The sequence below is a fragment of the Ambystoma mexicanum genome, chromosome 7q (assembly GCF_040938575.1).
Source record: "Ambystoma mexicanum isolate Mex_15411 chromosome 7q, UKY_AmexF1_1, whole genome shotgun sequence".
Classification (NCBI taxonomy): domain Eukaryota; kingdom Metazoa; phylum Chordata; class Amphibia; order Caudata; family Ambystomatidae; genus Ambystoma; species Ambystoma mexicanum.
In genome coordinates, this window is record NC_090941.1 from 303,264,890 (window position 1) to 303,289,122 (window position 24,233).

A 24,233-nucleotide genomic window follows, 5' to 3' on the forward strand; every position below is an offset into this window, starting at 1 on the left:
GTTGAATAAGTGACTTTTTTATGCATTTATGAACCTATGTATATATTTTATTATAAGGGTATGGTGCAATATTTCCTGCTAGTTTCATTTTCCAGTGTGTATTGAAGGCCTAGCATACATAACTGTATTTTGATACTTACTTGTCGAAATCAAATTATTATGTGGACTCATTAAAGGCTCCTGACCCCAATGGCACTCTCCTGAGAATAGCCGTGACTGCTCCCCAGTGCTACCTTGGTTGGGTGTTGGCTAATCTCCGGGTTCTCTGTTCAAAGTAACAAGGGTGGCCTCCGAAAATCTGTCCGCCAGGCCAGATTCTAGAAATCCATCTTAATAGTGTCCATTCACTACCTCACTGTGGCGTGTAGTGATTACCCTTGTGCATAGAGTCCATGTGGATTTGGTTCTTTGTTCTGGAGAACAACATCTGTTTCGTGAGCGCATCTGGCAGGAACGGAGAATGGTGTGGCGGATGCCCTAAGCAGGCGGCGCTCTATCTCCCATAAGTGGGAGCTTTGCCACAAGGTCCTTTCAAAGATCTTCGACCCTAAGGGAACCCTACCAGTTGTTCTGTTTGTGACAAAAGACAACTGAAAGTGCACAGTTTTCTTTTCAAGGGAATTTTCTCTGAAGGGAGGGCACATTTCTGGTGGAGTGGACATTCAGACTCCTCAGTGCATTCCTTACAGGCACCCCCTTTAGTTCTGAAGAGGCTCAGATCTTGCATAATCCTGATTTCCCTGTGTTGGGCTCAGAAGACGTGGTACCTGGACCTTCTTGAGATTACCGCCTGCCTATCAGGGGCTTTCTTTTGAGGGTAGGCCTATTATCTCAGTTTGGTGGACGGGTGATCCACCGAAACCAACAGTGTGTAAACCAGGCCTGCCCATCTTGCTGCTTGGGGGCCACAATGCTGCATGCCAAACTGTTTTCTCTGGCCCACAAGCATTGTAAAAGAGAAGGTAAACATGGGTCAGAGAGCCATGTTTACTTTATGTAATTCCCACTCCCTTTTCCTCACAGAATCTTTCTAATGGCTGGTGATGGGACAAGTGGTGGTAACCGTTCTTCACTTTCACACCATGTTAGCGGGTTGACAACATGATGTTATAACTGGCGCAGAAGAGAGAACAGTCATTGAAAGGGAGGGTCTTCTTGATATGCACAGATGGGCTGGAAGGTGGCACTTGGCAGCGTCATGTAATTTAACTAGTAAAGGTCAATGGTACTTGGGGCTAAGTATTTGATTTAACTGTGGCAGGTGCTGAGACATATATATAAAAGCATCTGGACATTTCGAGGTGTACCTTACCTATGGGGTCTATACAATTATTATGAGACACCCTGACAAAAGTCATTGTCTGAGGCATTTGAGGCTACATTTGGCATATAATAGCAGAAGTTGCACATGTGGGGATGTTCCTTACATATGATAAATCTAACAGGCATATGAGGCAATAACTGGAATTATATGGCATTCATTGAGGTATTTGAGTTGGCACTTGGCCTATATATGTGACATTGGCTGGCATTGAATGACATTACTGAGGCAGTATAATCGCCACTTGGTATACTGTGCGATGACACAACAAGTGTGAGTTTGTGTTTTACAAATGTTGGCTGTGCCAGGCATGTGCAGCATTTACCAGCATTACATGCCGTTAGTAAGGCCTTTGCAGCTGCAGTTGACATTTCATGGCAGCTCCTCCACTTGATACTGCACCTTACCCACGGTGCTCTACTAGGCTTATGAGGTACTATCTGACATTAGATGCCATTAGTGAGACATCAGAAGCTGGATGTGACATGTAATGACTCAATATGCACATGTGAGACACTACAATTTCATTGTTGCTTTAAAATATATTTTTTTTATTTTTAACCAAATTTGCAGTCCATTTCATTATGTCTTCCTGTCATGTCATTGATGCCAATGTTCAGTGGCATTGCTTGTTTATCCGAAATCGTCTCCTGGAATATATTTCAATTAGTCTTGCCAGCCAATTTGGCGAAAGAATGTTCATGACACAGCCCCATACTCAAAAAGGTTGGACAAGCCTGGTCTAAGCCTTTATGCCCAGCTGTTGAGAGGTTGAGGAGCAGTGACTGTGATTTGAATGACAAAATCATTTAGATATTGCTGTCTGTGTGCGGGCCTTCTACAACATCCATGAATGTGTGCAGGTGGAGGAAATGTGCACTCTGTCGCCTCCGTGCTAAGCCGTCTGTCAGGATAAGTCTCTTGCTTTCCTCTTTGGGGGCATCTCTACCTCTCTCACGTCTCTCTGGCGCGTTAGTTCCAGCCTTGACACTGGCTTCCTTCGGAACTCACGCGTCGGGCTGGTGTATTCGTTTGAGCCAATGCCTGGGCTAAAAAAAATTAGACTGCTTGCTCGGCTTTGCACAAGCAATCCTTGTTCTCCTTGCTATCTTTTTCATCACAGTATCAACCTTAAAGCTGCAAGCATAATACTTTGGACGTCTTTATTTCTCATTGTTGTCATGTAGGTTAGTTTGGCTAACTTGCCAGTAATACATATTAGCACTATCCAGGGAGGGGGCAGAGGATTCGGAAGAGGAGTTGGACATGGTGAAGCGGAGGGATACCAATTTCTCTGGTCGTGATCGTCCCAAATCCCATAGGGGGATTTCCAACCCATGTGATCCTCCCTCGGTGTACCACCCAGAGGGTGACTATTGTACTGTGGACGCACCGCCATGGCCCCATGGGAAAGGTCTTCCCGTAATGGAGAAGGGACGACATCCTCAGATTCGTCCAAGACTCAGGCTCTGGATTTAAGTTTACTCTAGTTTTGTTTAAATATCTTATTTTTTGTATTGATAGATCATTGAACGTTTTTATCAATTGCATGTACTTAAAGCTCGCATAAGTGTGTATTGTTGCAAAAATACGGTTCTATATTAATTATATTCTGCTGAACATTCAAATGCTGATTTGGCTATCGTTACCAAATGCAGACAGTGTTAAAACAGTTTTATTTAATTTCATTTAAAATCAAAAATATAATTTTTTGAAATTGCAGATTCTAATGCTAGGCAGCATATGTGTTCTTCGCTGAAAGTGACTCAATATTTTATTTAGCCATTTTTCTTTTCTGTATATTTGCAAAATGCCATATTAAAATGTTCATTCTCTTTGTATTTCCAAATACAGAAGTAGGATCTAACCTCTTGAGACATCCATCACCTGAACTTTCTCGACTAATATCTGCTCACAGCTCGCTTTCCAAAGGAGAAAGAAATTTCCAGTGGCCTGTCCTAGCCTTTGTTATCCAGCACCATGATCTTGAAGGGCTGGAAATAGCAATGAAACAAGCCTTAAGAAAATCTGCCTGCAGAGTATTCGCAATGGAGGTATTCTGAAATAAATATTGTGACGCCTTAATTGATTTTTTTCAATTTGTTCAATTCATGCATTCAGGATCTTGTTCAAATCGTCTTCAGATGTCCTCCAAAACCAAAAAAGGTTTTCACACACTGATGCCATAATGCTCTCAGAATTGAACCTACACATTATCCAGTCACTCTGCCACTGTCATCCATTAACTGACTGATTGCAGAGACCCAAAGATGGTTTTCCATCCCAATTTTAACCTGATGCTATCCGACTCACCAAAGTTGTAAAACTAGTTCTACAGTGGGACATAAAGCAAGTGCTAGCTCCCCAGGCGAGAGTACAATTGACCTCTCCTTAATATACCTCTTTGATCTTTGCTTCAGCAGGCTCATCAATACTGCTACAAAACCTTGGACCGCAAGCTTATGTTCCAAATAATTTTTCCCAGGGCAATCCTGGCATACTCCCATGTACTGATCAGAGCCTTCAAAGAGTTTATTCCCCTTATAGTTCCAACAAAGGCACTATCTGGGCCCAGTTGTGGGAACAATCTTTTCTCACTTCACTTTCACAACCTGGGCTTCTACCGTAGCGACTAATGCACCCGTAGTTCATAGCCCTCTTTTCTTCATACTGTATGAGCGTTCCTGCAAAGGGATGGACCAGAACCTTTTTTGTGCATTTTGCCTTTAAATTAAAGCATGTGGAGGCGTGGCTTCGGCCATGGCCACACTATGCTAGCCCCACCTTCCAGCGCATCACCTCAGTCCCACTTTTAAACGTCAGATGTAAGTCTACAGCTTAGGTTACCCTTTGTTTTTAGCTGCAAGGGTGGAGGGTCGAATGGAGGAAAGGGGACTATGCACTAGGATTACATTTGTCACTGCGATGAGCAACTTTTTCTTACATCTACATCCCATCCCCTTTCCTCCATACTGTATGGATGACTACAATAGACCTAGCCAAATAGGAGGAGGATTAATTACAGTGCAGATTGCGCAAACAAGTTTCTCAACACTAGTTGGCCAAACAGTGTCTGACCTGGATCTAATGTCTAAGCAATTGTGCATAAATCTGAAGTTGAGTGGCCCCAAGTAGCCACCTTATATATTACATCCCACGATGCATGTCTCTGAGAAGCTATCGTGTATGCCTTTGACCTGACAGCATGTGTGAGAAAAGACCAGAAGGGAAGGTTTGTTTTGATGTGAGTAAGATTATGCAATAGCTGCCACCATCCATCTCGTTGTTGGAGCTTGGAGGCCTCAGCGCATGGGGATGTGCCTCCAAATGTGATAAATGGTGCAGCCAATGTATGGAATGGTTTAGTTCTGCTAAGAGAACACTTTAGCGTTCTTCTTGGATCTAGACAGTGAAGGGTCCTTTCCAGGTCAGAATGCGGATTAGGAAAGAAAGTTGGTAGAATTATTTCTTCATTTCTCCATGGATTTACATGCTCATGAATATTCCGCGTCGTCAGGCTGGGAATGCTCGGTAAAAGAAAAAACTATTTTACTTTCTCTCTAAAACTGTATTTCAAATGGATTGTGTCCTCCAACGTATTCCACATCTTTGACATGTAATGGCCACAGCTGTGCTACTTCGGAAATTTTTCGGCAGAGGGCGTCCTGCGTTGATGGCATCGGGTCGATATCCCTCAAAAGCCTCCGTCGAGGGTGACGTCACCGGGTTTTATTAATAGGACGCACGGGGCCCGTAGCCCGAGTTCAGTTTTTTCATCAAACGTGTTTGCTTCGAGAACTCGTCGTGCATTGTGTATTCTTTGAGGATGTCTTCTTCGTCTATCCCTCCGACTCCGCGGTCTGGCTTTAAGACTTGCCGGGACTGTAAGTCTAAGATATCGATTACGGACCCGCACCGCATTTGTTTGTGGTGTCTGGGCAAGAATCATGACACCGACGACTGTTCGAAATGCCAGTCGCTGACTGCTAAGGCCTTGCGGGAGCATAAGGGGAAGTTACAGGAAAGGGATTTCCACTGACGATTCGAGGGGTGACTCTCCTCGTCTTGGCACCCCCAGAAGCGGTGTCACTGGTCGCCTTCCTTGTCCTCGCCGGATGATGGTGCCGTGAGGAAAGTGGCTGGTCCCACTAAATCCTCGACTTCTGAGGAATAGGAGGCCCTCCGGGAGCAGATGCTGGAGATTTTTCAATCCCAGGGCACAGTTCCGTCCGCGCCTTTGGAAGAAGCCGGCAGGGAGCGGTATCAGTCCGAAGCTTGCACACCTCCGGGCCCGGGTCCCCAGCGTGATACTCATCAGGAACCTTCGAGGTCCCGTTTGGACAAGGTTCAGGTTGATCGCCAGAGACGTGCTAGGTCCAGGTCTCGGTCTTCGTTCCTGGCGAAACCGCAGAAATCTGGTAAGGGCTTGAGGTCGGCGTCGACTCCGTCAGCGCCTTGCTCTTCGGATACGGAGGTCAGTGCTTTGCCTTTGCTCCAGCCTTCGGCACCATTGTCGACGCCGAAGCCGTCGGCGCCCTCGACGCCTTCAGGGCCACTTGGCCAAAATTTGCCAATGAAGGTCCCTGGTAATGTGGATCCTCCAAGGAAGGCTAAATCCAAGTCTGTGAAGCCTGTTCAGAATTCCAGACCCACTGTTGTCCCTAGGCAGGAGTTCCCTCTTCCTCTGGATGACATCTATCAGGAGAGATCAGATTTGGAGTTTGACCCTGTTGAGCCTGATGTGTCTCCTGTCTTTTCCGGGGACAGTCATTTGGAAGAGTTATGTCAATCACTAAATGATGCCAGTGGCTTGGACACATCTCCTGAGGTGGAGGCTCATGCTGAGCCCTCTTATAGGAGGCTGATGGCTAGGTTTACTGAGTATCTTGGTTGGTCTAGTCCTCTGGATGCATTTGTTCAGGATGACTTGACTGATATTTTAGATCAAGGTCCGTCCACTGACCCTGTGTTGCCTTTTCATTTGACTTTGCAAAAAAGGGTGGCGGCTGCTTGGCAGACCCCGGATTCTCTTCCGGTGGTTAACAAGTCGTTAACTAAAAAATACCACCCTTCCAGTAGCGAACCCAGCTACCTATCCACTCACCCCACTCCTGAGAGTTTGGTGGTTCAGGCGGCTATGGCCACCTCGAGGCAGGCGGTGTACCCTACCATCCCTCCTGATAGTGGCGATAAGCGCTTCGATGGTTGGGCACGCAAGGTGTTTTCTGCAGGGAGTATGGCGCCGAAGTCAGCCAACTCCACTTGTGCCTTGGCAAGATATTCACACACTCTGTGGAATTGCGTCTCTCTAGCAGCTGAGCATATTCCCAAGGGGGAAGAAAGGGATGGGTTCCTTGCTCTCGTACAGGATGGCAAGGATGCCATGTGTGAATCCCGTCAGTCTGGGCTGTACACGGCCGACAGTGTTAGCTGGTCCATGGCTGCGAGCACCGTTATGCACAGGTTTGCGTGGTTTCGGTTTTTCTCTGGATGTACGATGGCTCTCATTTGTTTGGCAGCAAGGCTGACGAGAGCCATGAGAGGTTGTAGACCTCCAAAGATGGTGCTAAATCTTTGAGTGCAGCTGCGCGTCAACCTCCGCCTTTTCGTCCTAGGGGACAACAATGGAGGGGAGGTTCCTTTTGTTACTATTCCTCTTTTGGTAGTACGAGAAGAGCCGCCAATCAAAGGGGTCAACGAAAAAGTACCCGTGGTGTTCCGGGAAATAGACGTGCCAGAGCCGCTCAAGCAGCAGCCTCTTTGCCTTCAGGCGCTGCAACAGCCGCTCCAAAACAGTTATGAGGCCATGTTCCATTGTTCGCCGGTTAGGGATAGACTGTCTCAGCATCTCGAAGAATGGCGAGCTATTACTTCGGATGCGTAGGTTCTGGAGACAATAGCCCACGGCTACCGCCTCCTACCTAAAGCAGCCTTACATCAATCCACCGGGGAGTCTCTCTTTGATGCTTCTGGATCTGCTCCTTGTGCAGGAAATCTTGACCCTGCTGGAGAAAGGTGCTATAGAACTAGTGCCTGTAGCGGAGAGGAACAAGGGATGATATTCCTCATATTTTTTGATTCCAAAGAAAGACTGGCGACTGAGACCCATCTTGGACTTGCATTGGTTGAACAAGTTCCTCAAGAAGGACAAGTTCAAGTTGGTCACTCTTTCTCAGGTACTTCAGGCCCTTCGACTTCAGGATTGGTTGGTGTCTCTGGACCTACAGGATGCTTACTTTCATGTGCCGATTCATCCAAAGCACAGAAAGTACCTGAGGTTTGCGGCTGGCAGCTTGCACTTTCAGTTTCGGGTCCTGCCATTCGGATTGACCTCCGCCCGAGGGTCTTCACCAAGCTAATGATGGTGGTGGCAGTGTATCTCAGGCGAGGGGGGATTCACGTCTACCCCTAACTGGACGACTGGCTGATCCGAGCACGTTCTCCCGAGCAAGCTCTGGATCATCTCAGTCTCACCTGCCGCTCCCTCCACAAGCTGGGCTTCTCCCTCACTTTCAAGAAGTTGCATCTGACACCTTCTCAACAGCTCCAGTACATTGGGGCTGTGTTGGACACGTCCTTGGGGAAGTGTTTGCCTCCCAAGGTGAGGGCTCATCACATTGTACAAATGGTAGACCAATTTCAACATGCCCAGATTCTTCCGGTTTTCGTATTCTTAAGGTTGCTCGGCCTAATGGCATCCTGCATTTTTCTGGTGCCAGAGGTCAGACTGCGGATGAGATCCCTGCAATGGGTCCTCAAGATGCAGTGGTCCCAATTCTCAGGCAAGATGTCGGATCCCGTTCACGTTCCACTCTTGCTCTCGCAGGATCTTTTGTGGTGGGCCAGCGAAGGGAATCTGATGAAGGGGGAGTCTTTTTGGGAACCTTGGCCAGAGGTGACGGTGGTGACGGACGCTTCCCTCATGGGATGGGGAGCTCATGCTGACGATCTGACCGCCAGCGGTCATTGGTCTCCATCGGAGTCCAAACTCCACATCAATCTATTGGAGCGGAGAGCCATCAGGCTGGCCCTGAAGGCTTTTCTGCCGTCTGTGCCGGGGAAGTTTGCCCTGATCATGACGGACAACACAGTGGCCATGCATTACCTCAACAAAAAAGGGGGGGTAGGGTCACTCCAGTTGTGCAGAGAGGCAATGCAGCTCTGGTTCTGGACAATCCAGCAAGGAATTTCACTCTCTGCAGTTCATCTGGCCGGAGAGGAGAATGCGGCGGCGGACGCTTTGAGCAGGCAGAGCACGATCTCTCACGAGTGGGAGTTGGCTCAGGAAGTCCTTCTGGAGATCTTCGCCCTTTGGGGAACCCCACAAGTGGATCTGTTCGCGACCAGTGCCAACCGGAAGTGCGAGAGATTCTGCTCAAGGGATTTTCCTCCCGAGAGGAGCTCTAGGAGACGTGTTAGTCGTGGATTGGTCATTCCCACTTCTGTATGCATTTCCTCCGGTCCCCGTCATTCCTCAGGTGCTAAGGAGGTTGCAGAGGTTCGGATCCTACATGATCCTTGTTGCTCTGGATTGGGCCAGGAGAGCATGGTACCCAGACCTTCTACAGATGTACATCTGTCCTCCACGCCTTCTTCCCTACCCAGAGGGGGGTCGGGGTTCTACATCCAAAGGTCAAGACTCTCAACCTTCATGCTTGGTTTCTGAAAGGTTGAGATATAAGGATTGGGATCTCCCGGATGACGTGATGGAGGTGTTTCTTTCGGCCAGGCGGCCGGCAACCAAGTCCCTGTACCGTTGCTGTAAGTTTTGCGAGTTGTGCAGAGGACACAATGTTGATCCTTTTCAGTGTTCCCTTCCCATGGTTCTGTCTGTCTTGCTTTCTTTGGCCCACAGGGGTCCTCAAGTAGGTACCATTAAAGGTTACATGGCGGCGCTGTCTATCTTCAAGCGCTCGTCTGAAGAATGTTCTTACTTTTCCTTTGATTTCTCGGTACCAAGATAGCCGCCACCCTGTGAGGACGCACATCCCTGCTCCTCCGCCCGAACAGAGAAATATAAAGGAGAAAATAATGCAGAAAACAGCCATAAACCGCACTCGCCAAACACACTGAAAATTCGAATCCGGGCGCATCCCGCCCTCAAACTATCCAGACTACCAACACGGCAAGAGCCCCGAACAGAGCCGAGAGCCCTCTATAGCTGACGGCGCTGAAGGACCCGGCGGCACACATCAGGTGGGCATAACAACTGCGAACAGTGGGGGAGGACACGCATCAGGCCCGCAACCCCCAGCGGAAAGTAAAAGCCCCCCCCCCGGAGACACGCTCGCTAAGCGGGGAAGAGCGCGAGAAAAGAGAAGAACCGGACCGCGACCCGGAAGCTCACCGGCAACGGGGAACCGAAGAAAGCCGTGGGGACACCCGGACAGGGGAAAACAGCGTGCCCCCCCCATGGCTACACAGCTACACCAAACTGGAACCTTCCCTCACCCTCGCACCCCCGTGAAAGAACCGACCCCAAGCCCCCATTACTACCTGGTGGCGGTCCCCGCACCACAACACCCTTGTAGAAGAGCGGATTGAACTGCGCGGGCAAACCCAGGGGGAACCCCAACACCCAGCAAGGCTCTGAGCAACCCTAACCCCAACATGGGTGGCATAACTGCTGTGGAAAACATAAGGAATATACAGCGGGCCCGCAGCCCCCAACGAAGGGTGAAAGCCCAGCAGAACATAAGAACCTGCTAAAACCTGAATGCACCTCGGCAGCATGGTACATCGAACCGGAGAAAGCCTCGGGGACCGCTGCACATACTGAACACAGGGCGCCTCAGGAAGGTACGTGAACCGGCCTGCACGGGGGCTAGGTGGGCCCAATATATAATAAAATAAATAAAGCAAGCGAAAACAGCGTGGCCCCCCTTGGACACACTATACTGGAATCTGGCTCGCGCCCCCCAAGAAAAACACTGACCACCAGGCCTAACAGCGACCCCTTCCTCACCACGCCCCCGCACAAGAGCAAAGAGATAACTGGAGAGACAAGAGCGGGCAGGCCCCGGGGAAACTCAGCGCCCTCCTACGGAACCACAAATCGAACTACCCAGCTGATTCCCAGCACCGATCAACACACTTGGGGAGTGGAGACAGATCGCGGACCTCCAAGCAGAGGTCTACCTTCAGGAGAGGCGGCCGGAACTGGCGCCCAGAGGAACCCTCTTCAACCCCCCTTCCAACTCTGGGACCCGAGTCTGGGAAAGGGAGATCCCCCAGCAACACGACTAAAACCACAGCGGGTGACAGCAAAAGGACAATAGCCCCTGAAAGGCCTGATAGCAGGATCAGAACCCACCTGATCCCAAACTAAAAATACCCCATGGAAGGGCCAACCTGCGAGGAGTGACTCCCAGGAACACCATAGCCAAGGTCACACATGCTGGCCACAGACACCGAATGACAATAAGAAGCCATACTACCACCCATACAACAGACGCACGACACAGTTGTCAGGCACCAAATCAAAGAACACCCCAGCAAGAACCAGATCCACAGCGAAAGGGCGAAACGGACAGCTGGAACTGTATTGGAAACAGCCTCAGGAGGGGAAACAATACAGGAACAAGATAGAAGACTCAAACACTGAAACAGACATAACAAATACCGACACCATGGCGCTAAATAAGGAGGACCTGCAGGAATGCCTGAGAGGCATGGAGAACAGAATGATGGAATCCCTCCAGAGCCAACTGTGCACAATCAGCGAAGAACTAAAATCCTCCCTCCAGAAGGTGAAGAAAGACATTGGGGAGCTTGGAGACAGAGTGCACATCACGGAGAAGGCCCTCTCAGAGACAACAGAAGAGGTCAGACAGAATAGCATCCTCCTAGAACAGATCTCCAGAGCCACACACAACTTAGAACTGCAAGCGGAGGACCTTGAGAATCGCTCACGAAGGTCCAACATACAAGTCAAAGGCCTGGACGAGACGATTGGGGACAATGACCTTAAAGGCACAATCCAACTGTGCTTAAGCAGCATGCTCAACGACATTCCACCAGAAGAAATATCCATCGACAGAATACATAGAGTGGGGCCTAAGCGAAATGACCCAGGAGCCAGGCCAAGAGACGTACTCATGGCAATGTCCTCATAGCTAATTAAGGAAGATATATTACGAGCAGCCCGCACACGATAGCCAGTCACCATTAATGGCAGCCAAATCCAACTCTTGCAGGACTTAGCCCTATCCACGCTGGACAAAAGAAGACTAATGCAACCAGTCATGAGAGCACTGAAAGCAAAAAAAATAATATACAGATGGGCATATCCTTTTGGACTACAATTTACATGGGAGGGCAAACCACAACGGATCTCCACATGTGAAGAAGGAATAACCCTGCAGCAGTTAAAAGACAAAGAGGAACTCCAGAAAAATACAGAAACACGCCAACCAGGAAAGTTAGTGGGACCCAGACGATGGGAATGGTCCCCCGACTCCAGGAGACGCCAGGAAAGAGAACCCGCACCAAAAGGCTCCAAACCGCGATAAACCTTAAAGGAACAAGCCTGACAAAACAAGGAACAGAACACCTAGAGGCCTGGAAATGGAACGGAAGAGAAACCGATGACCGCATCAAGGACACAGCAAAAGGTAATTTAGAAAGGAGACTGAAATAAGCCTGGGCGGAGGGGGAGTTAGGGGGGGAATCTTGGAACCCACGACCAAGCCTAGATATGACCCGGCGAATGGGACGCTGGGGGAATCAAGGGACCCAACGCTCCGGAGGGACACCGGAGGAGGCGCAAAGACTCCTTGGTCCCACCACTGTGAGGGTGAAACAAGTTTGGAAGTTTATAATCGTTCTGGTTCGGTTAAGTTTTGAGGGGATTTGTTTGGGGCATGGTCCGCAACTACACACTCTACACCATTTATTTCTGATAAGAGGGCACTCTGATGAAGAGAAACCCACCACACAAGACTCATGCCTGAGTTAACTGTCATGACCCTGAATGTACAGGGCCTAAACTCACCAGTGAAGCGACGCAGTATACTGACACGCCTGACGGAACTCCAAGCCGCAATAGTGTTCCTGCAAGAAACACACCTGCTCACGATAGATGAGAAACGCATGACCCATAAGGCATTCCCTAAGCAGTACTTCGCTTCCAGAGAAGGGAGGAACAAAACTAGAGGGGTCGCAGTCCTATTAAACGCTAATTTACCATTTAAGAAAAAGGCCTTACACAGAGACAAAGAGGGTAGGTTCCTGTTCTTGAAAGGGACCCTGCATGATCAAACATACACTCTAATAGCACTATACGACCCGAATGACAGACCAGACCTCTTCCTGGGCGAAATCCTGCGGAACCTGGGTAGTTGGTGCGAGGGACTAATAATAATAGGGGCAGACTTTAACTGCGTAATGGACCCTGCTCTAGATAAGACCCTCCCCCCTACTGCGGCAGATGGGAGGAACAGACAAGCGCTAGGCAAATTATTCAGGGACCTAGGGGTAATAGAAACATGGGGATTCTTTCATGGCACGGAAAAAGAATTTACTCGCTACTCGCCAGTTCACAGGGATAGATATGATCCTAATCTCATCCACACTCATCCCACAAATCGAAGACGTACAAATAGGCGTACAATACCTCACCGACCACGCCCCAGTCATACTAAAATGCATCCCTACAAAAGAGGCAACCCATACTAATAGAACCTGGAAACTGAACGAGATCATACTCTGGGATATCACCCTTAGAGCCCACACGGAAACAGCGCTGAACAACTATTTTCAGGACAACGGCGAGACAAACTGGGGGGTGATATGGGAAGCAGGAAAAGCAGTAAAACGGGGAGAATTCATATCACAAACTACAGCATACACACGGGAGAGAAAGCTGCTCAAACAGAAAATTGAGCTGGAATTGAAGGAAGCAGAAACACAACATGAGGCCAAACAAACACCCAAATCAGTACGGAACCTTTGAAAAGTGAGAGCCCAACTAGAAACCCACATGGCAGATCACACAGCACAATCTCTACTACGCACTAAACAGTCCTACTACGCACACAGAGTCACACGGAGGCAAAGCTAACAGGTTCCTACGAGCTAAACTCAACAAACTGAAGACCCCTAATTACATAGCGAGCCTTAGGAACCCAAAAGGGGGGACAAGCACATTAGAGGATGAAAAGTTGGACATCATGGAAAAGTTCCACCTAGGCCTTCTCGAAAGAGAGGAACTATCCCCACACCTCCAACTAGAATACATGGACAAAATAGCTCTCCCACAGATAACGGAAGAAGACAACCTGAAACTCAAAGTCCCCATAACAGCCCAAGAAATAAGCTATGCCATAACACACTTACCACTCAATAAGACACCTGGGCCGGACGGACTCGGGAATGGGTACTATAAAACCTTCAGGAACCAACTACTGGGCCCGCTAACGAACCTTTTCAACTACATCAGAGAAACTGGGGCAGTTACGCCAGACATGGGGAAATCGACCACAGTCCTAATCCTCAAACCAGGGAAAGATCCCACAGATTGCACAAGCTACAGGCCAATATCATTACTTAATAGCGATGCCAAATTATATGCAAAGATCCTAGCAACCAGGTTGGCGAAGATCCTACCCCAAATAATTCAGAAAGACCAGGCGGGATTCATTGTAGGGAGACACACACAGGACAACATCAGGCGGGCGGTAGACATCATAGAAGTAGGAAACAAAACAAAACAGAAATTCTTTATAGCGGCCTTGGACGCACGTAGAGCATTCGACAGCTTAGACTGGGCGTACCTGAAGCTAACCCTGGAAAAATACGGTTGCGACCCTACCTTCATAAGAATGGTCTTGGCAAACTACAAACTCCCCTCAACGACATTCATAGTCAATGGCAGACCCACCACAACAATACAACAATACAAATTCGGAGAGGCACGCGACAGGGCTGCCTGCTATCCCTCCTTATATTTGCAATGGCAATGGAACCAGTGGCACAAACTATAAGACAGGACCTAGAAATAAAAGGGGTGCTAGCAGGAGGGACAGAGCACAAAATAGCACTATACGCAGACGATATCCTAGTATTCTTGAGAAACACTGCCATATCAATAACCAAAACCCTAGAAAGACTACGAGAATTTGCTAAGGTATCGGGGTTCACAATTAACTACGGGAAATCAAAAGCTCTAAACATAACCGAGGAAGAGGAGATACCCAAAGGAATGGCGACACAATACCCACTGATCTGGGAACCCAAGGCCATAGACTACATGGGAGTCCAACTAACACGGGAATATAAGCAACTATACGGGGAGAACATAGTACCACTTTGGAAACAATTGTAGGAGGACCTCTCGAGATGGGATACCCAGGAGCTCTCATGGTTAGCACGAATAATCACACTCAAGATGACCCTCTTACCCCACCTCTAGTATGCCATTAGCTCCCTCCCAATAGAGATCCCCCCGAAAATGAGTAGAAAACTACAAAAGGATTTAGTAACCTTTGTATGGAATGGGAAGAAACCCAGAATCCAAAAAGGGATCCTAACCAGGCCAGTCTTATTGGGAGGTATAAACAAAATAATCGGGATGGGGAGATCCAAAACAACGACACAGAAGTGCTAAGTGTGTGGGTTTATTATGTCTTCACACGGGACGTGGTAGATAACTTCACAATTTAATGTACATTACTTCCGATAAGCACGAAAGTTTAGTTGGAAAAGACGGACAGGGTTGGTTTATGCAGTAGTGACACAGATGGGTGTAGGCCTCTGAAGTATAGAGGTCGGCACTACACTGGGATACATTTTGCCTCATAAATCGAGGGGGTATAGGAACCCGCAGTTACACAAAACAAAAAGTGCACACAACAATCTTTGCATTTTAACGGGTGCAAGTAATGATACAGTTGTGATGGGAAGTTCGACACAGGGAGTGACACAAGGTGTGTTTCGGCCAAAGAAAGTGGCTTGGTAGTAGCCGTCTTTGTGCTGGCCTTCGTCAGGAAAAGGGGGCACCAGTGGTGGTGCTGTCCGTGCTGTCTGTGGGTAAAACAGAGCGATTAGGATCTCGAATAGTTGTACGTTAAGTACTATAAGTATTAAATACGGGCCTAATTGTTGCCCACGTTGTACACCATGTGGTATGTCTAAAAGACAGCTTACCTGCCGTGCAGGGAATCAGGTGGGTGCTGTCAGGGAAACCGCGAAAAGTGCGGAACGTCCGGTGCTGGGATTAGCACTTGGTGAAAGGCTTTAGTTTCCTAGGGGCTGGCGTGGTTCAAAGACTCACGAGGCCGGAGTTGGGCGTAATTGGACCCAAGTCTGAAATGAAAGTTAAAAACCGGTATAAGTAACCTGTGAAGGTCAAGTGCACCGGGGAGTATGTCCGCGTAGGAGTCAAGGGGAACTTACTGTTGTCTGGTAGGTGCGCTGCCGTGCTGGACGTAGACTGCTGGGAGCCGGATGAGTCGGACAGCGAGGGAGCCGTGTTGGACTGTATAAAGGCAGCCAGTGGCTGGGGACAGGCGAATGGGAACCCGCGATTCAAGGGCGACACCCAGCTTGGGCCAATAGGATAACTGTGCGCCGTGTCCCAATGAAAAGGCGGTACTCCGTGTGTGATGTTGGGTAATGTAGTCCGGTGCGGTGTATGGGAACTCCTGCTCTTGGATACTTGCACAACATAACAGGCAGGATACATTGTTGTAAACATCAGTCATTTACGTGCGCCATGTGGATGGGCGAAAGCCGACCACCACTACAGATGGTTAAACAAAATAGACTCTCGTATACAATAGTGTTCACAAGGTGGAGGAGTTAGTGCCAGTATAATAATGTTCACAAGGTGAACAACATTGGTTTCTAATGTGTGTCAGGACACAAGTTCATTCTAAACGGTCGAGCGTGGAGGCCACTAGGAGGAGTACTCTAGAAGTGTTTCCATTCGACGGTGACATTTAGGCCGTCTTGCACAGAGTTCAATTTGTGGACCCATTTTTGTTCGAGTTTAGTGAGGGCAATATTTATGTCACCTCCTCGTCTTTGTGGCTGGAGTTGTTGGACCACGGTCCATGTGAATTGTTCGTGGGTATGCTTCTTCTTAGTGAAGTGTTCGACCAAGGGTTTGTCCTCGACTTGGTTTTTGATGCATGATCTGTGTTCGTTAATCCTTTGTTTGACAGGTCTAATGGTTTTGCCAATATAAATCAGATCACAGGGACACTTAATGGCGTAGATCACGTGTTTGCTCTCGCAGTTGGTGTGGCTGTTCTGTTTCCATACCAAGTTCTTGTGGATGAAAGTTTTGCTGTTCGTAGTAAAACGGCAAGCTACGCATTTACCACAGCTGAAGTGGCCAACTACTGGTGGAAGGTTCCATAGTGTGGTGGCTGGTTTGGTAGGTTCTAGGAAGGTGTGGACTAGGGAATCTCTTAGATTTCTGTTCTTTTTGAAGGCAAACAGTGGTTTCTTGGCGAGGGTACCTTCATTTTTTATCAGATGCCAGTGTTTGTTGATGGTATTTTTGATAAGGTTGCTGACTGGATTGTATGTGGTGACGCACACAGTTCTATTGTTCGGGTCTCTTTCTTTGGTCGTTAGGCAAATCGAGCGGTCGGTGTTGGCCGCTCTTTTCTTGGCTGTCTTGATGGACTTCCTGGGGTAGCCTCTCTCTCCAAGACGTGTTTGTAGTAGTTGTGCATGGTGGTTGAATTTTTCTCTATCTGAACAGTTTCTCCGGATACGAAGAAACTGACCATATGGGAGATTGTATTTTAATCCTTGTGGATGGTAACTGGTGAAGTGGAGAAGGGTGTTCCTGTCGGTGGGTTTCCTGAAGAGTTCCGTCTTCAGTGTCTCTCCGGACCGATAGATGTGTAGGTCGAGGAAATTGATCTTTTGATGGTCCCATTCAATGGTGAACTTGATGTGTTCGTTCCGTGCATTGAGCCATTGGTGGAAGGCTAGTAATCCTTCAGCGCTTCCTTCCCAAATGAGTAATACGTCATCGATGTATCGACGCCAGACTTTGATGTGTGGTCTGTATGGGTTATCATCGTGGTAGATATATCTAGCCTTCCACCAATGGCTCAATGCACGAAACCCTTGGTCGAACACTTCACTAAGAAGAAGCATACCCACGAACAATTCACATGGACCGTGGTCCAACAACTCCAGCCACAAAGACGAGGAGGTGACATAAATATTGCCCTCACTAAACTCGAACAAAAATGGGTCCACAAATTGAACTCTGTGCAAGACGGCCTAAATGTCACCGTCGAATGGAAACACTTCTAGAGTACTCCTCCTAGTGGCCTCCACGCTCGACCGTTTAGAATGAACTTGTGTCCTGACACACATTAGAAACCAATGTTGTTCACCTTGTGAACATTATTATACTGGCACTAACTCCTCCACCTTGTGAACACTATTGTATACGAGAGTCTATTTTGTTTAACCATCTGTAGTGGTGGTCGGCTTTCGCCCATCCACATGGCGCACGTAAATGACTGATGTTTACAACAATGTATCCTGCCTGTTATGTTGTGCAAGTATCCAAGAGCAGGAGTTCCCATACACCGCACCGGACTACATTACCCAACATCACACACGGAGTACCGCCTTTTCATTGGGACACGGCGCACAGCTATCCTATTGGCCCAAGCTGGGTGTCGCCCTTGAATCGCGGGTTCCCATTCGCCTGTCCCCAGCCACTGGCTGCCTTTATACAGTCCAACACGGCTCCCTCGCTGTCCGACTCATCCGGCTCCCAGCAGTCTACGTCCAGCACGGCAGCGCACCTACCAGACAACAGTAAGTTCCCCTTGACTCCTACGCGGACATACTCCCCGGTGCACTTGACCTTCACATGTTACTTATACCGGTTTTTAACTTTCATTTCAGACTTGGGTCCAATTACGCCCAACTCCGGCCTCGTGAGTCTTTGAACCACGCCAGCCCCTAGGAAACTAAAGCCTTTCACCAAGTGCTAATCCCAGCACCGGACGTTCCGCACTTTTCGCGGTTTCCCTGACAGCACCCACCTGATTCCCTGCACGGCAGGTAAGCTGTCTTTTAGACACACCACATGGTGTACAACGTGGGCAACAATTAGGCCCGTATTTAATACTTATAGTACTTAACGTACAACTATTTGAGATCCTAATAGCTCTGTTTTACCCACAGACAGCACGGACAGCACCACCACTGGTGCCCCCTTTTCCTGACGAAGGCCAGCACAAAGACGGCTACTACCAAGCCACTTTCTTTGGCCGAAACACACCTTGTGTCACTCCCTGTGTCGAACTTCCCATCACAACTGTATCATTACTTGCACCCGTTAAAATTCAAAGATTGTTGTGTGCACTTTTTGTTTTGTGTAACTGCGGGTTCCTATACCCCCTCGATTTATGAGGCAACATGTATCCCAGTGTAGTGCCGACCTCTATACTTCAGAGGCCTACACCCATCTGTGTCACTACTGCATAAACCAACCCTGTCCGTCTTTTCCAACTAAACTTTCGTGCTTATCGGAAGTAATGTACATTAAATTGTGAAGTTATCACCACGTCCCGTGTGAAGACATAATAAACCCACACACTTAGCACTTCTGTGTCGTTGTTTTGGATCTCCCCATCCCGATTATTTTGTTTATACTACGCATACCCACCTGGGTAAATCGGGACCTAGCCAGGTGCCCTAAGATTGAAATAGTCTTATTGGGAGGAGTGGGACTCCCCGACGTAGAAAGATACGCACTAGCAGCCCAGATATCCCCTATACTGAAATGGATGGGGGGAAAATGCAAGCAAGGGATGGGTGGGAATAGAACAGGGGGAAACCACAATTCCACTAGGGACTTGGCACGCCCTACGAGCAGGAGCCAGAGGGGTGGAGGGACACCTATTAGAATCTACCCGCACCTCACTAAAAGCATGGGACACAGCACTCAGAAAACGTCACATAGCGCCTGGACTGGGTCGCTTTACACCGATGGAACATAATCAGGATTTCACCTCGGGTAGACGAGACAGATACTGGGCAAACTAGGGACAACCTCACCCGAACCACCTGAAAGAATTTTACCAGGAAGGAACCCCATTACAATTTGAGGAATGCAAGCAGAAATTCGGGATAGGGGAAAAAGATAGGTACACGTATATACAAATTAGGCACTGGATCTCACAGGAAAGAGTTAAGGAAGCGGGCACCAGGACCCCCATAGGATTGGAGCTCACCCTACAGGAAGGCCAGACCCACAAACCAATAACAAGAATATACAAGTTGCTAGACAATGCACGAATCGAGGACCAAATCTCATATAGACACAATTGGGAGAAAGACCTGGGAACCCCAATCACGGAGGAGGAATGGGGGCAAATCTGGAAGAGGGCTCAGAAAGCATCCAAATGCACAATTAATGAAACCTCATATAAGCTACACACAAGATGGGACCTAACCCTACACAAATTAAACAAAATGAATCCTGCATACCCCCCCAATTGCTGGAGACAATGTGGTAACAGTGTCAGGATTAGTCAGGCGAGTACAAAGGCAGCGAATATGGCAAGGGAAATGTGCACTAAATCACACAGTGAATAGCTTCGAATCAAACTACGTGCACACAGGAACAACGACTCATGTATGCTAGAACCCCGGAGTGCAAATAGAGTGTGACAACAAAACCAATATATGAAAAGGGATGTGGGGTAAGCACCTGACCGCGAGGAAAGTCGGCAAGCGCCTTACCCCCAATTGCTGTTAAAGGTACTAACAGCGCTAAACCCACGTGGAGGGCAAGCAATGACAGGATCTGTGAACTAACACTCTTGATGGTATTAAATAAGGGAACTAAAGAACTGTACTCACGAGGACGAGATAAACCTCTTGAATGTCAGCTAGCCCACGAATCCTGTTGATGAAACTGGGACCCAGAAAGGCTAGAACAGCAATGGGAGGAAAACTAAATACCTAAGTTGGAATAGTGATTACAAATTAGTGAGGAAAACATAAGCATTCACACAGGAGCTAGCTACAACCGCACACCACACCTAATAATCAAATGGGAAATAAATGCAGAAGTGCAATGGAAAACATGGAATGGATCCCAATAGAAAGTAAGGATCAGGAGCAGGGAAAAACGAAATAACCAATGCAAACTTCTCCCTACCCCTCCAAGGAAAAGACAGGAAGCTAATCTAAGAGGAAGGCTAAGGCATACGGGTTTACAGCAGCAAAGGACAGAGTCAAAGAAATATAGAACACAGACAAACTGGGCTGCATCTAAAAAGGGAAAGCACTGAGAAATGCTGCATGCAAACAGAGGAAGACAAAAAGGGAATCAAGAGAGCAGAAATCAATTAGCGCATGAATCCGAGATTCAGGGCGGAGGAACAAGAAAACAGGAACTAGGAACTAGGTACAAAGGCAAGGAACAAGGAACAAGGGACTAGTCACAACAGGAACACTGCAAACGATGACCAGCGCTGGACTGAAGTAAGACTGAGGCTTTTAAAGCTGCTTAACGAGCACACGCCTCAGGTGTGCTGACTGCTGCACCTGCAGCCACAGGTGTTGCCTATCCTCCACCCAACCTTGTCCTGCAAGGGTGGAGGTGAAGCAATGGGCCAGGCATTCTGGGAAGCATAGTCATTTGGTTAAAGAAGCATGCTGGCTGCCAAAAACCTGGAATGGATCCGGAAGGGAAGTAGCTTGGAAAATAGGGATTTAGCGCTCCCAATTCATCACAGCACTGTAGCATAAGGTTCGGAGGAAAAGTCCAGTAGGGAATATACCCCAAATCATGCCTCCAAGTGGTGGGAACGGGAGCGAAGGGAGCGAGTCGTGACAAACAGAGGGGACCTATACCACATGTGGTGGACCTGCCCTAAAGCTAAAATATACTGGAAGGAAATATTGGGACACATAAGAGAAATCACGGGACGACAACTCCCACATGACCCAAAGGTAATATTGTTGGGAACTGCAGTTGAAGGAGTGTACGCAGAGACGGGCAACAATGCAACCCTGATCACGCAACTACTAAATGCAGCAAAAATAACACTGGCTCAGGGATGGAAAAACCCTGGGAGCCCAGTGGTCGCATGCTGGTGGGTTAAGATATGGCACATATTGGCAATGGAAAAGATGGGGGACATAAAATACAACAGATACCTGAAATTCAAGGAAGTATGGGACCCATTCATAGACTTTGTAGCAGATAGGGAAGCCTATTTCCATTGACCAAAATTGTTCTCATCAAGTTTGAACTAAAACTTCCTGGAAGGACGGAAGCCTGAACGGGCCCACAGCAATCGCTAACACAGACCGACAACGCCCAAACTGAATCCGCATCAACTAATGGCGTAGAAAACGGACCAGCCAAGTTGGGGGGAGGGAGGGATGAAAGGGGACATTTGTTACTAGTTCTATGGTACACGCGGGGGAGGGGGGAGTTATAAATGTTAAAACTCATGGATTTCCTGTAGGACTGAGATGAGAATTGGAAAAGGAGAACAATGACAGGAATACTCTACACTGTTTCTCATACATAGGTTTGTAACTTGAATCCATGTGAAGAAAATAAAGTTGGTTAAAAAAAAAAGATTTCCTTTGATTTCCCAATTTCTTAAAGGGCTCACTAATGTGTTCCCACCGTCCCCGTTTCAGGTGCCGTTATGGGATCTGAATTTGGTCTTGAAATTCCTGATGGGTGTTCCGTTTGAACCTTTGCACTCTTGTCCCTTGAGACTGTTGTCTTTCAAGATGGTTTTCTTCGTTGCGGTTACATCCACTCGCAGGGTGAGTGAATTGCAGCCACTTTCATCTAAGCCACTCTTTACTGTGTTCAACAAGGATAGTGTTGTACTGAGGGTACGTCCATCCTTTCTACCTAAGGTAGTGTCTGAGTTTCATTTAAGCCAGAAAGTTGTACTTCCTGCTTTCTATCCTCATCCTGCTAAGGAAGAGGAGTGTCTCCGTAGGTTGGATCCTAGGATCCAGGAGAGCTCGGAGATTTTATATTTCTAGGATGTCTAGGGTGTCATGACCTACAGAATGTGCCCCTTTTGGACTTTCTGGTCCTTGTCTCAACAGGGCTTACACTCCCTGGTACTCCCAACATGGCCGTCCAGCCTGAAATACCTTCCTCGCTCTACACGTTGGTCGTAGCGTGTTCTACTAATAGACCACGGCTCCACGCGTCTCAATGCTATTGCTAAGTAGCCACCAGACGTGTGCTCCGTAGCTCGCAGTATTGTTTCCCTGATTCTGTCCCTACTAACTCCATTCCTAGTCCCTCTCCTTTCTTTCTTACTTCCTGGACTCGTGTGCTGTGTAGTGCACTTTCTTAATTTCCCGGATTCCTGGATCATTGCATCCCGGAACTTTGAACGCACGCTGGAGTCGGAAGAGATTCGTGCAGCTTTATTCAAGAACAGATGCATCCACGAGAAGGCATCGACCAAGAAATCCAGCAAAGATCGGACTCAGGTGAGAAGGGGGGGCACTCCTTGACAGTTTGAGACGCCACCCAACCAAACTCGATATGAACATGGAAGCGGCCGTTCAGGACCTGATGCATGGCATGCAAGATCTATCAACCGAGGTACAGAATCTCAAGGCGGAAAACGCCGCTCTCAAACAATTGGTTCTATCCCGTGATTCTGCCACAAAAGAAAGTGTGTTGCTGGGCAGCATAGTTGACAAATACGATGGGTCGGCAAAAACCCTTTGTGGATTCCTGGATTCATGTTTGGTCAACTTTACTTTCAAGCCCTACTACTTTTCGACTCCCAGGGCTAAAGTGGGTTTCACAATTTCTCACCTTTCAGGAAATGCATTAACCTGCATCGCCCCTCATTAATTCCGGCGATGCTCTCCTAGATGACTATGATGGGTTCATACAGGCCCTTAAAACCATGTTTGATTGCCCAGAGCAGGTCTATAGTGCCCAGGAACACCTGTTGGACTTTCAGCAGGGATCTCAGGATATGCTCACCTTTGTAACCCGATTCAAGCAATTAGCCAAGGAAGCTGATTGGTCCCTTGAGGCAAGTTTTACCCTGTTGGGGAGAATTCTCTGTAAAGGCTAATTTCCCAAACCTAGTGAGTCCCCCAGCAGCTTTGCTGGATTTTTGGGGTTTATTTTTTTCTCCTGCTAAGAGTGAGACTCTTTTTCTCCCACTCTTAGGCATGATTTGAGAATGTCCTTTGACTTTGTAATGTGTTTTATGGGCTATGGGGTCTTTTACTCCATAGGGCTTCATGTGTTTTTGTGATGTGTGTTACACAGCACCATCCGTGCAGTAACACAGGGGTGTCATAGTGACCCCCAAACATAGACTCCATACTCTGGGACTGACTACTGTCTCCCAGGGCATGTAAAGTCACCATTGACTATTGTGAACAGAACCAGTACAAACATATTGTGGAAGTACTGGTAGGGGTAATTAGATTGCCCCTGGGTCTGTTTTTCGAGGGGGCACTGTGCAGTCCCCCCTCGTCGAGTTTCTGGCTGGTGGCAGTGGTTACCACGCGAAATATTCCACCGGAATATTTCCTATGGGATTTTCCCATTCATTTTAAACGCACCACTTTTTTGGTGCAATGTTAACGATACCGCCGGGTTATTTATTTAATATTTATTCCCCGGTTGGGTCTTTTTGCCAGGACTCGGTTTTAAAATGGCGTTTGTGTTCGCCTCTGTAATTCCAACCCAAGTCGAGCCCTTTGATCCACTTTTGGCGGGCTTCTGCACAGAAGCCTCCAAAAGTGGTGCCACTCTGTCTGGGTCTACAGGATGTGTGGTAGGGGGGGGGGGGGGGGAAATAGGCACCCTGGACTGAGTTTCCTCAGCAACTCAAGTCGCACTCTTGTGTGATTGGCCCAGTGGTGAACCACCCGGCTCACCACTTAGCATGTTTGAGTGACA

At 48.0% G+C, this 24,233-nt stretch overlaps 1 protein-coding gene across 12 annotated transcripts in view; it reads left to right on the forward strand.

The window, feature by feature from the left end:
* MYCBP2 (MYC binding protein 2) overlaps nucleotides 1-24,233 on the forward strand; it is a 3,160,061-nt gene that overhangs the window by 2,502,140 nt on the left and 633,688 nt on the right. For all 12 annotated transcript variants that reach the window (XM_069639721.1, XM_069639717.1, XM_069639718.1 and 9 more), the window contains one exon: nucleotides 3,176-3,375. In XM_069639721.1, the coding sequence (XP_069495822.1) occupies nucleotides 3,176-3,375 (200 nt within the window). The remainder of the gene's footprint in view (nucleotides 1-3,175; nucleotides 3,376-24,233) is intronic.